The sequence below is a fragment of the Macrosteles quadrilineatus genome, unplaced genomic scaffold, assembly GCF_028750875.1.
Source record: "Macrosteles quadrilineatus isolate MER2022 unplaced genomic scaffold, UCM_ALF_1.0 Scaffold_9__3_contigs__length_116548681, whole genome shotgun sequence".
Taxonomy (NCBI): domain Eukaryota; kingdom Metazoa; phylum Arthropoda; class Insecta; order Hemiptera; family Cicadellidae; genus Macrosteles; species Macrosteles quadrilineatus.
In genome coordinates this window covers 73063453-73076998 of record NW_026542602.1, presented here as the reverse complement: position 1 = coordinate 73076998, position 13546 = coordinate 73063453, and the positions used below count along the sequence as shown (strand labels likewise).

The 13546-nt window shown below is 40.4% G+C and overlaps 1 protein-coding gene across 1 annotated transcript in view; it reads left to right on the top strand.

Annotated features, from left to right (window-relative positions):
* LOC129003981 (serine/threonine-protein kinase SMG1) overlaps positions 1–13546 on the top strand; it is an 89634-nt gene that overhangs the window by 26253 nt on the left and 49835 nt on the right. The window contains exons 19-28 of the mRNA XM_054432344.1: positions 54–218; positions 870–1024; positions 3979–4126; positions 4394–4501; positions 5682–5878; positions 7179–7344; positions 8385–8510; positions 9129–9337; positions 10097–10323; positions 13273–13523. Coding sequence (XP_054288319.1) covers positions 54–218; positions 870–1024; positions 3979–4126; positions 4394–4501; positions 5682–5878; positions 7179–7344; positions 8385–8510; positions 9129–9337; positions 10097–10323; positions 13273–13523 — 1752 coding nt within the window. The remainder of the gene's footprint in view (positions 1–53; positions 219–869; positions 1025–3978; positions 4127–4393; positions 4502–5681; positions 5879–7178; positions 7345–8384; positions 8511–9128; positions 9338–10096; positions 10324–13272; positions 13524–13546) is intronic.

Sequence of the window (13546 nt, the reverse complement as noted above, 5' to 3'; positions counted from 1 at the left end):
TGATAACAAATTGATGAAATTGTCCTTGAATGTAATTATTCTGTGTTGTCTAGCCTGTGCGCACATTCTTCCACACCAACAAGAGTACGTGCTGTGAGTGGTTGAGTCGCAACCGCAACGCTGTCGTAGGTGTGGCTCTACACGCAGGCATGGCCAGTGCGGCTGTGAGGCACGGACACGCCTTGCTGCAGGACCTGCTGGACCTCGGCAACACCAAGGTAACGACCCGGTTGCTATTTGCATCGGTTTGGCTTTTGATTGATCAATATGGTTATTTGGTTATTTTAGGTTTAAAATAGATCAAATAACCACCCACTTATACTCTAGCCTAAGCCAGACTTGATGATGGTAGGTTTTATTGTAAATGATCTATACATTTGGTGTAGTGTGCTTTTATCATAAGGTCAACATGAACATAATCCATGATCGTGGGAAATCTTTAACATCCCCTTGATCGTGAAGACATCGTATAGTCAAATTCCATGACTGCAAAAAAACCTGTAATGTACCCCAAATATGTGTCTAAGTTATCATCTTTGTCTTTCACGATTAAGGCAAAATTCTGTATATCCCCCACGATCATAATGAACATCACCATTGTCTTCTGAGATCACGGTACCTAGTATCATGAATATCCGCTGCAATTCTGTAGACACATCAACTTCTGCGACCACAGCAAAATCCTGAATATCCCGCACAGTCACGTAACATAGTCATATCCCACATAATCTACCCATGTTTTTACATTAGATGTTAAGAACAAACTAAAATAAGTCATTTTGCTCCCTTTGCTTTGTGTTCTAAACTTTACTGGTTTAACAAGATTGGTAATGATTAAGTTGCTGTTTGCTAATTGTTGTGCTGTTCAGGGTCCAGAGTTTGAGAGCGCAGTTTTGCAAACAGCTTGGGCTCTGTTACAACTGAAGCAGTCCAAGGCTATTCATGGACTGTACGTGTGGTGTCGCGACATCATCGGTCTCACACTGCCGTACCTCAAGGCTTTGGCTGACGAAGCTGCTGGGAAGTGAGTTTTAATGTCTTGTCAATTGACGTTGTGAGGTGTGAATCTTTTAAAGTAAAGGTAAAACAGTTCTAATCCAATACATAATTTACAAAAAAGGTACCTTTTACATTTACACTATAAAATTAAAACACAGGGTGTCTAGTAGTCGGGAAAATCGGGAAAGTCGGGAATTAGTATTGAATTTCAAAATGGTCTTGAAAAGTCGGGATTTAGTCTTAAATTTGATTTCAAAGTCGGGAATTTTCATGATTTTGCCGCGATCGTCGTCTTGCGTTTACGTAACCGCGAAAGCCGATGATGATGTCTACACGGCCTCGGGAAATGTTCACGATTTTGCCGCGATAGTGGACGACGACGATGACGTTTCCGTGACCGCGGGAGATGACGATGACGTTTTCGTGACCGCGGGAGACAACGATGACGTTTCCATGACCGCGGGAGCCGACGATGATATCTGCTCGGCCGCGGGAATTTTTCATGATTTTATCGCGATCGCGGACGACGACGATTACGTTTCTGTGACCGCTGGGGACGACGATAACGTTTCCGTGACCGCTGGGGACGACGATAACGTTTCCGTGACCGCTGGGGACGACGATAACGTTACCGTGACCGCGGGAGACGACGATAACGTTTCCGTGACCGCAGGAGATGACGATGACGTTACCGTGACCGCAGGAGATGACGATGACGTTTCCGTGACCGCGGGAGACGACGATGACGTTTCCGTGGCCGTGGGAGTCAATGATGATGTCTACACGGCCGCAAGGAATTTTCATTATTTTGTCGCTATCGCGGACGACGGTGATGACGTTTCCGTGATCGCGGTAGACGACGATGACGTTTCTGTGACCGTGAGAGACGACGATGATGTCTACACAGGCGCGGGAAATGTTCATGATTTTGCCGTGATCGCGGACGACGACGATAACGTTTCCGTGACCACGAGAGATGACGGTGATGTCTAAACAGCCGCAGGAAATGTTCATGATTTGGCCGCGATCGCGGACGACGACGATAACGTTTCCGTGACGTATTGAGGTATGGTATAATCTTATGGGGTCAGGCTACCGGAGTCAAATCAATATTCAGGCTACAAAAACGCATTATCCGTATTATGACCAGCTCTCATCCACGTAGTTCATGCAAAAACCTTTTTCGAAATTTAAAAATCCACACCCTAACAGGACTGTACATCTTGGAATCACTAAACTACATTCATTCAGCTAAAAACGACCTCCCAGAATCAATTCAAATCAACCATAGATATAATACTCGAAATGAAAACATTTTTAGATTTCCAAGGCACCATTTGACCCTTTATGAAAAAAGTCCACTATATGCTGGGCTGAGGCTGTACAATGTGCTGCCTGCAAACTATAAATTGCTAAATGAAAATAATTTTAAAGATAAAATAGGTGAACTCTTAATTGACAGAGCCTTTTATTTAATTGCAGATTTTCACAATGCCCCTTTAGTTTAGAATAGTTTTATCATTCAATTTTGTTAATTTATATTATCTTCTTGATTACTATTTTATTTTTTATATTCTGACAATTCGAACTCTGACAATGCACCTATTCTGTATGTAACACATGTAAAGAATGTTATGTGCAAATAAAATATGTCTATGTCTATGTCTACCACGAGAGTGCGGCGGTGATGTCTAAACAGCCGCAGGAAATGTTCATGATTTGGCCGCGATCTCGGACGACGACGATGACGTTTCCGTGACCGCGGGAGATGACGATGACGTTTTCGTGACCGCGGGAGATGACGATGACGTTTCCGTGACCGCGGGAGACGACGATGATATCTGCTTGGCCGCGGCAATTGTTCATGATTTCGTCGCGATCGCGGATGTTGACTATTGACTATTACGTTTCCGTGACCGCGGGAGATGATTATGACGTTTCCGTGACCGCGGGAGACGACGATGACGTTTCCGTGACCGCGGGAGACGACGATGACGTTTCCGTGACCGCGGGAGACGACGATGACTTTTCCGTGACCGCGGGAGATGACGATGACGTTTCCGTGACCGTGGGAGATGACGATGACGTTTCCATGACCGCGGGAGATGACGATGATATCTGCTTGGCCGCGGGAAATGATCTTGATTTTGTCGCGATCGCGGACAACGACGATGACGTTTCCGTGACCGCGGGAGATGACAATGATGTCATTGATGTCTACAAGGCCGCGGGTAATATTCATGATTTTGCCGTGATCGCGGACGACGACGATCACGTTTCTGTAACCGCTGCAGTCAATGATGATGTCTAAACATACAGTACGCGGAAGATTTCATGATAAAAAAAAACAAATTTGCTAGTTAGAATTTTTTATTGCTGCATTATTTCTTTACTTGAAAACACCACATTATCATAATACTACTTTATGACAAAGACAGGGGTTGGTGTAGTATTATTTAGAAAATTTGGTTAAGCTATAAAAATTGGTATCGGTATCAAGAATTGAGAATCGATAAATTTTGGTTTCAACACCCACTAATTGTTGAAAAACTAGTCTTGAAAAATTTGAAATTAGTCTTGAAAAGTCTGGAATTAGTCTTGAATTTTATAATGGAAATAAACTAGACACCCTGAAAACATTTTAACTTAGCGAAAACATAGTTTTGCAAACACCCCCAAGTCTGCTTACATAAGATGTAAAGCCATATAATCACCAACAAAACATGCCTTTAAGAACAGATTTTGGAAGCTATTGCAGTAAAATATCTTTCCTTAAGTCAAACCGTTTTGTAAATGTTACTTTATTAAAAAAATAAGATCATCAATTAAGTTCTGCGTTTGAAGCTCATTTTTCTTGATGGTTTGTTTATGTTATTTAGGTATTATTGTACATATTTTTATTTTCATCATGCTATAGTTTTCCATTGTAATGGAAAATGTCCGCTATAATTTCTCAAATAAATGATGTAACTGTTCCAGAATGGAAACTGCTGTAGAAACGTACACTAAGCTGATAAACAATGAGAAGATAGAGTCTCCCACTAGACAGCTGGGGTCTGCTAGTGTCTCGGACAGTCATGACACACCGAGGCATTGCCACTCAGTCAAGACACTGTTGGCAGATCAGGTAGGCGTGACCTATGTGGTACATTGAAATTAAGCTTTACATAGGGGCATGCGGGCCAGACTTTTTAACTTTGGGTCAGGTCAAAAATGGGCCCCCGGGTCTCGGGCCAAAATCAGGCCGGGCCGGGCTCAGTTTTACTGGTCAAACGCCAAAGAAAAAAAAGTTAGAAAAATTACAAAATGAATTAAGACATTAATTTATGTTTTAAAATTCAAAGTTTAAGTGTTTTTTTTTTTATTGTATGCTTTAGTCTGGATTTTGTTGTAGATAACGGAGTGCTACTTGTCTCTGCAAGACTGGACTCAGTTAGCCAGATGGAAGGCTATGGAGGCCGATATCATGAGTAATCAAAACGGAGGAACATCACCTCGATATGTAAGTAACTATTTGAAATATTCTGACCAAAGCGATATCAAGAAATATATGATTTGATTGATGATGGAAATGGTTTAAGTTTTTCCATTACAATAAAGAAAATTATATTATACTTAAAGCTTCCATGGTCACACCTAATAACTCTACTGTGGTCCACAGAGTAAAACTATGCCGCATAACTTTAACTTACATGGTGTGCTGACACCAGACTTGTGCTGATGGCCTTCTTCAGAGGAGTATCCAAGCAGTACTAATCTATACTTATTTAATACGCAAGCAGGATTTTTGTGACAATTACTCCTCCGAAACTACTGAACCGATTGACATGTTTTTGGTCTCATTGCAAAGAACGTAACGTGAAGTTGTGCAGGAAACTTTCTTTTTAGGGAAATTATTAGAGAGTGAGGCCCTGGAGCCCTTTGAAGTTTTGTATTTCTCCATAAGATTAACATGGGAAACAACAATTTTTATGAAACTCCAGCTGTTGTCAGAAATTAAAAGTGAGAAGAAGAATATATGTTAATTGTAAACAGTCAATAAGTTTGCTAATTTAACAGTTTGTTACAAACATTTACTTACTTGGTTGAAATGAAATAGTTACTCTTTAAATTTGGGTTGGCGTATATTACAATGGAAAAAAAGCGAGAGGGCCTGGATAAAATGATATACTAAAAAGAAAACTGAATTAACACTGTGCTGCTTTTAAAGTAATCATTGAAAGAGCCGATTAATTTATAATCGTTATTATGGACAACCTAACGCAGCTATGAGTAAGACTATTTGTAGAAAACACTAAAAAACAAGATCAGCTTTTGAAAAATGATAAGTAAGATATTTACAAGAAATTATGATTATATCGATCTGTTATGTACATCATGAATATTTCCAAAATCTTTGAGTCGAATCTATTAAAGTCATAAGAAATTGCCTCTGTTATTCGTTTTAAAATAATGCCTGTAATAGCCTACTTAGCAATTGCTCGAATTCGAGCAACAGGGACACTAGTAACATATTAATCTGCAAAAGAAAGAACTATACATAATTCTTTCAGAGATACTAATTGTAAAGTAGTAGTAGTGATGCTTTGTTATTCTTCCGTAATCACCATATTATGAATGTTGAATGATTATATTAGTGAAATTTTAATTCCAAACTAAAATATGTATTTGTTTTGCGCCAGAAATATCTGACTTCAAAAGACACTGAAGCCTACCTAGAGTTCGACAGAGAAGATTATACAGCTGCTAGCGAGTTGTTGGAATGGTCGACAGAAGCAGACAACAAGACGCCGATGTGGGACTGTTATCAGCTGTTGGGAAACACCAAACGCAAGTTGGCCAACATTGCCATCAAGTCCGTGGCCAGTGGCATGATAGAGTGAGTAAAGAGTGGTAGCAAACTTTTTTTTTGTACTTTTGAGTTTTCAATGCTTTCAGCATTTTCTAATGTTTTTGTAAGTGAACAGTACAAATCTTGGTTTCATTTGTCAAATAAATGCTAATGGTATTATCCAACTTAGTTTCAGTAAGGGATCTAGAAGGTAACAAAATAGTTAGGTCTCTAATACAGAATCATAACTCTTGGAAGTTCTTGGTCATTACCGTTTGTTATCATAACCAGTGCTCGATCTGCGGGGAACGCGGTGGAATGGAGTTAGGGTGCCTCTCTTTCAGAAGATAAAATATTGGCATAAATAGGTACTAATCACATTAAATAGATTACAGTTCTGGCACCTCATTTTTTACAAATTGAGCACTAATCATAACCACAACACACTAGAATGCTGTTGCTCATTCAAGAACATTTGAAGTTACAAATACAACTCTTTTTTTTAAAGACAGAGTTCCGCCAGCGTACCTGGGAAAGTTTACCGGAGAAAGGTCCAGGAGATATACAAAGAAGGTCACAAAACATAATGTTGATATAAACTCCTGGTGTAGGACTTCTTCATAGTATATAACGGATGATATCTGCTCTTGTTGAAGCAGTAGAGATGGGAATTATCGTTGTTTTCCGGCAACGGTTATAACGATAACGCAGCTGCCCAATAACGTGTTGCGGCAACCTGTTATTTCAATAACGATTGCCAACTCGTTTCCGCTGTAAACCTTTGTCCGCCGGTCGGTGTTGCGGCGTTCAGTTATCGTTGTCGGTTGATCAGTTCAGTTTTCAGTTGTAGTCGCGAGTCGGACGTTGCCGCGTTGTCCAGACAGGATGCGTTATTCTAATTCTAGTTCGTTTCAGAAGTTATCGTTGCTCTGGTAGCGTTGCGGCAACGTCACTAATGGCAATGCATGTTTTCGTTTTCGTTGTCCGCACGGCTTTCCTGCAACATAGTGTAGATAGATACGTTATTATAACAACAGGGAGTTCTCGGCAACGTGTCGCCGCGATAACGTTGGCGTGGCCGCAACACATCCTGCAACATTCATCCTGTTATGTTAAATAACACATGTTCTCTATGAAGCAGTGGTACACTAAGACAACATATCAATACTTTGTATGTCCTTTCATCATGTATCCATTTGCCGCTGGTACTTTTTAGGTAAGCCAGCTGAACAACATTTCCGGTAAAACCTTCTTAATCAGCCACATAATTGTCATTTAAAATACCGTAGCCTACTTTAGTACAACTTGTGTGTTAACAATCAGTTAATAACAACTTATGGCATGACAGGGAGAGTAATAAGGAGATGTTACAAGAGTGTCAGGCTGCTGCACACTGCTACCTGGTGGAGGGACTGAGAAACACTCCGTCGGAGGTGGTGCAAGAGGCGGCCATCTTGGAGTTTGCAGCCAACGCCTTGCTGGGCAAGAGTGACGTACTGATAGACTATCAAGTTGTAAGTGACCATTGTTTGGGCAGTTTAAGTAATAAAGCTAGAGTTTTGCCGTTGGTTTCTCACTGAAATGTGATCTTTGTGTTTATTTTTACTGTGCTTCACTTGTGATATTTTAATTAAAAATGGTTTAAATACCTTAACTATCAGGTGATCATTGGAGTAGTAATTACACTACTGCAGTATCAGCCCTCAGGGGGCATTCTTCAGGTGTCAAAGGATGTCAAAAGTTGTCATTCATACGAATACTACAAATACTAGACTAGTTCCTCGCACGCGTGGCGCTTAAATCATCAACCCATGGGAAATGTTTGTGACAATTACGTGTGTATTCGTGTTCATGTCCGTATTTGTGTTCTCGTAGTTTAAATGTGACGAATTCGTATGAATGACAACTTTTGACATCCTTTGACACCTGAAGAAAGCCCCCTGAGGGCTGAAACTGCAGTAGTGTAATTACTACTCCAAGGATCACCTGACAGTTAAGGTATTTAAAGAATTTTTTTTTAATTAACTAAAGTGATTCGGAGGCTAACATCATGTGATATTTTACAAATGATTATATTATATATTTATATTAATGAACATTTTGTAAGTTACTTAAGTCAGGCTCACCCCAGTATTGGAAGAAGAATTTTTTCTTTATTTTGACTAACTTTTTCTCCCAAAAATTTTGCTTATCTGAATTTTTGATTTTCTGGTTAGGGTCTGGTGCTAATTGGGATCCACATAGTTGGAGTTCAACTGCATTTGTTGACTTATTAATATAGCTATAACTTTGAACCTCCTCAAAATATGTAGTGTAGTTTGAAAAAAAAATATTATTGATGTTAAACAAATACAAATCATTTATTCTTTGTCACCATAAATAATGGTTGGATCTATTTAAAAAATCAAGTGTTACCAGTTCATTTAGAAACTAAATGGCTTTTTAACATAATTGTTTTAGAGCCTACTTCAGTTAAAAAAAATCGGTAGTTGACAAAAATATTATATTTAATAAGCAGCTCTACAGTAGTTAGCCTATGTATGTTATGTTGTAGGATGATATTATCGGTTGCACCAAAGGTGATGTTGACAGTCAGCTGTTGTCTCGTATCTTGTGGTGGGGTCAGGTGTTGGAGAAGCTGCAGATCACTACACAGCCTTCGCCTCAGCTGAGCCTACAGGTAACTTACTGAGTTGTCAGCTGATTATGTTTAAGGTTTATTTTTACTCAGTTTTTATTTGTTACTGCTAGGTTACTTATTTATTATTTGCTCCTTCTAACGAAATTTCAATGTTTCGCTCTTCAGTGTAGATAATTCTGTTGTAAAACTAAAAGAGTAACGAGTCAAAATTCTAAATAGACACTGTTGGCTTTGCAAGATATAGTTGTTAAAAAGATCTGGGGGTGTTAAATCTGGTTGCGCTTTGGGATCTAGTAAAAGCAAAAAAATTTAAAAATGTGAAAAAAAAAATAGTAGGACTAGCCTTTCCTAATAACAGTTAAAAAATCAAGAACATTTAAAAACAGATTTTGAGCCTTATAAACAATTTGACAATACCACTGACTTTTGCATAGATTCTGAATAGAAACAAACATTTTCCTGTGTTATATGCCAGTTTTTACCTTAATGTTGGTTTTGCAACAAGAAGCGTTTTAAATTATAGTTTGTTATTACAGAAGTTAATTGGTCATTTTATAACCTGGCTTTTGCTAAAGTTCCTAAACACACTGTATCAGTTTAGGTTCCAATACTTTTATAACTTTTAAACACACAGCTATGTATTTGTGTTAATTACAGGCTGCAAAGCTTGCTCGCAAGGAGGGAAATCTAAAGCTGTCTCTACGCCAACTGTCACATCACTTGAACCAAATCCTACACCAAGACAACGGACACAGGACTACTCTTGTGTTGACGGAAGATATTCTCGGAGACATGGACAAATCTGCCGTGCCTTGGACTTTGCCTCATGCTCAGGCATTTACCGAAGTTTCAAAACTCCTTTATAGGTGAGTGCTTGTTAGAACCAAGGTTTTATAAGTAAAATAAAATGAAAGCCACTGTGGTAGTCATGTGATGCAAACAACCATTGGATAACTAGTTGAAATATTATCTTTTGGTTTTTTCTTTACTTTTACAATAACAAATTGTAACTGAATAAGTACATTTGCTGGGTTCTCTATGATTTTGGCTTTGAACTTACATGGTGCTTGCATTTTTATTCAAACTAGGGGTCTGCGGGTCCTCGATATTTTCAAGTTGGTACAAGCCGGAAATGATTTTTTGGCCAAGCTCGAGTTGGGTCTGGGCCGAGCCAAGCTTCTATTTTTACGAAGCAGAGAGCGCCTGCAAAGATGTACAGTCTAAAACTGACAATTTCACCGCGATTGTAGAAAACGATAATGTTGTCTCCATGACCGTGGAAAATGATAAGGATTTCGTCGTGACCTCTTGGAAGTTCTTCTTGATTTGAGGTTCATGCTATGACTTCAGAAGATACTCACAAGTTTTCTGTTACGTGTAAGATGTCCAAGAGCTGTGACATTAGATTGTTAATTGTTTCACTGTGATTGAGGCAGATGTTGTACAATATTGCATAACCAAACTGAAGTTAAACAATTTTTTAAAATTAATTCTTTAACAACACAATCCAGTTTTGGCCCAAAGTAATTTTGGTCCCTACCCAATCCTACTCGAAGTGAAAAAGTCTAACCCCGTGACCTCTAATCAAATGTATCGTTGTTGATCAACTGATGTGTTCTGTACAGTGTGGGACAGCACCAGCTGGCTGTGGAGGTGGGTGTCAAGACATGTCTGAGACTGGTGCAGTGTGAGCAGATGGAGGTGAAGGACAAATGTGCCAGACTGTTGCTGACTCTGGCTACCTGGCTGCCCTCACTGGACCCTGCAGTGGTGCCAGTCATCACTGAACCTCTGGCTGATTGGCACAGAGACGTGGACTTGTCTCACATGCCCAGCCTATTAGACATACAAGGTAATATCCTGGGTATCAGTTCACTTACAACAGTACTATACTGTTCCTCTTACCTTCTCGTTGTTTCTTAGATTTTATTTCCTACCCGATTTTCGGGACAGGGTTTTTTTCCTGTGCATAAAAAGGGTTTGTTTTAAAAGTATTGAGTATTACAGTTACCAAAAAAGACAAACAAAATCAAATTTAACCATTTGTGGCACTGATCTATAAAAACAAACAAAAAATGGGTAAAAATTTATAGGTATAGAAACTTGTGACTCGTGGTTACCGTGCGATGGTTGAAATGATTTGGCGGTCACAACGCGATTGTTGGTATCCTATACTCTAATACGAGCAATGTTTGCTTGTATGTATGCTTGCACCAAGATCTCGAAAACGGCTCCGACGATTTTCTTCAAATGTTGCAAATAGTTTATTCCTGGCCTAAAAACGAGTTTACTGCAGTTAGAAGTGCCAACAAAAATCTAATTACCTAGAAAAATGAAACTGAAAATCACATTTTTTTAACATTAGTCTTATGGGTTGCTAGGTAACCATGTTGGATGAATTAAATAACAAGGATAAAGTAAACAAAAGACTTGAAGTTGTTGCATGTGTTCATAATAAGCCAACTACCCACAGTATACTAGCAAATTACAAATACAGTACAAGAGGAAAAACATCACTTGTTAATATTTAGCAAACATTATACTGAAGATTACTCGATACATTGTAGTCAAGGGTAGCAGTGCGAAGTCTGGGATCTTTGTTTATGACGACTGGATTAAGGTATCTGCAATCCTAAAATGCTATGGGAAGAGAAGGAAACAGGTCCGTGACGTAGGAAGTGGTGAAGGAAGTAGTAAAGGCAATTATAAAATGCTATGGGAATAGAGGGAAACAGGTCCGTGACTTAGGAAGTGATGAAGGATATATTTAAAAGGCGAGCAGTCCGGAGTGTGGGGACTGTTTATGACGATAAGATTGGGGTACCTGCAATCCTAAAATGCTATGGGAAGGGAGGGAAACAGGTCCACGACGTAGGAAGTGGTGAAGGAAGTAGTCAAGGCGAGCTGTCCGGAGTGTGGGAACTGTTTATGACGATTAGATAAGGGTATGGACAATCCTAAAATGATATGGGAAGGGAGGGAAACATGTCCGTGACGTAGGAAGTGGTGAAGGAAGTAGTCAAGGCGAGCTGTCCGGAGTGTGGGAACTGTTTATTAGATTAAGGTATGGGCAATCCTAAAATGATATGGGAAGGGACGGAAACATGTCCGTGACGTAGGAAGTGGTGAAGGAAGTAGTCAAGGCGAGTAGTCCGGAGTGTGGGAACTGTTTATGACGATTAGATTAAGGTATCTGCAATCTTTAAATGCTATGGGAAGGGAGGAAAACAGGTCCGCTAAGTAGGAAGTGGTGAGGAAGTAGTCAAGGCGAGCTGTCCGGGGTGTGGGAACTGTTAATAACGATTAGATTAAGGTATCTACAATCCTAAAGTGCTATGGGAAGGGAAGGAAACAGGTCCATGACGTAGGAAGTGGTGAAGGAAGTAGTCAAGGCGAGCTGTCCGGAGTGTGGGAACTGTTTATGACGATTAGATAAGGGTATGGACAATCCTAAAATGATATGGGAAGGGAAGGAAACATGTCCGTGACGTAGGAAGTGGTGAAGGAAGTAGTCAAGGCGAGCTGTCCGGAGTGTGGGAACTGTTTATTAGATTAAGGTATTTGCAATCCTAAAATGCTATGGGAAGGGAGGGAAACAGGTCCGCGACGTAGGAAGTGGTGAAGGAAGTAGTCAAGGCGAGTACTCCGGAGTGTGGGAACTGTTTTTGACGATTAGATTAAGGTATTTGCAATCCTAAAATGCTATGGGAAGGGAGAAAAACAGGCTCTCGACGTAGGATGTGGTGAAGGAAGTAGTCAAGCCGAGCTGTCTGGAGTGTGGGAACTGTTTATGAGGATAAAGTTAGGGTATCTGCAATCCTAAAATGCTATGGGAAGAGAGGGAAAAAGGTCCGCGACGTAGGAAGTGGTGAAGGAAGTAGTCAAGGCGAGCTGTCCGGAGTGTGGGAACTGTTTATGACGATTAGATAAGGGTATGGGCAATCCTAAAATGATATGGGAAGGGACGGAAACATGTCCGTGACGTAGGAAGTGGTGAAGGAAGTAGTCAAGGCGAGTAGTCCGGAGTGTGGGAACTGTTTATGACGATTAGATTAAGGTATCTGCAATCTTTAAATGCAATGGGAAGGGAGGGAAACAGGTTTTCGACGTAGGTAGTGGTGAAGGAAGTAGTAAAGGCGAGTAGTCCGGTGTGTGGGAACTGTCTATGAGGATTATATTAAGGTATCTGCAATCTTAAAATGCTATGGGAAGGGAGGAAAACAGGTCCGCTAAGTAGGAAGTGGTGAAGGAAGTAGTCAAGGCGAGCTGTCCGGGGTGTGGGAACTGTTAATAACGATTAGATTAAGGTATATACAATCCTAAAGTGCTATGGGAATGGAGGGAAACAGGTCCATGACGTAGGAAATGGTGTAGGACGTAGTAAAGGCGAGCCGTGTGGAGTTTGGGAGTGGATTTATTTATCTCCAATACTAAGACTGCTTTCAGAGTGAACTGACGATTTTTTCCGAGCAAAGCTCGGTCCCCAGGTACTGTTACTAAAATAACATACCAATCACCACGCGATCGTCGAAATGACTTCGCCTCCTGCTTTGGCGGAACTATCATGAACATCTCTCACAATAGCGGCGTAATCGTCACTCATCGTCACTCATCGTCACTCGCAAAGCAGCAAAATCGCCGACAATCAACTAAAATCCTGTCCCGAAAAATTCTCAAAATCAAATGTAATCCCGTTCCGAAAATCGGATTTCTTCTTCTGTTCCTTCTTTTTGGAAAGGAGACAGCAGTTTTTATACTAGCTTTAAATATTGATAATTTTATATTTTGATGTTTTGTGCAGATTTCAACGTGGAGGGTGACTCAGTAGGCTTGGTCCTGCAGCTAGCAGTGTCTCATTGTCAGGGTCTAGCCAAGGCGTGGACGTCGCTGGCTAACTGGGCTTACCGCTGGGGTCGTAAGGTCACAGATCAGGTGTTCACCCCTGCTGACAGAGAGGTCATTGACACCCTGATACCCGAGGGGGTTGACAGAGAGAAGGTGTACAACGTATTGACCCACCACGCTCCACCTGTAGATGATGATGACATCGAGGTGAGAGCTAGTAGTAGTATAGA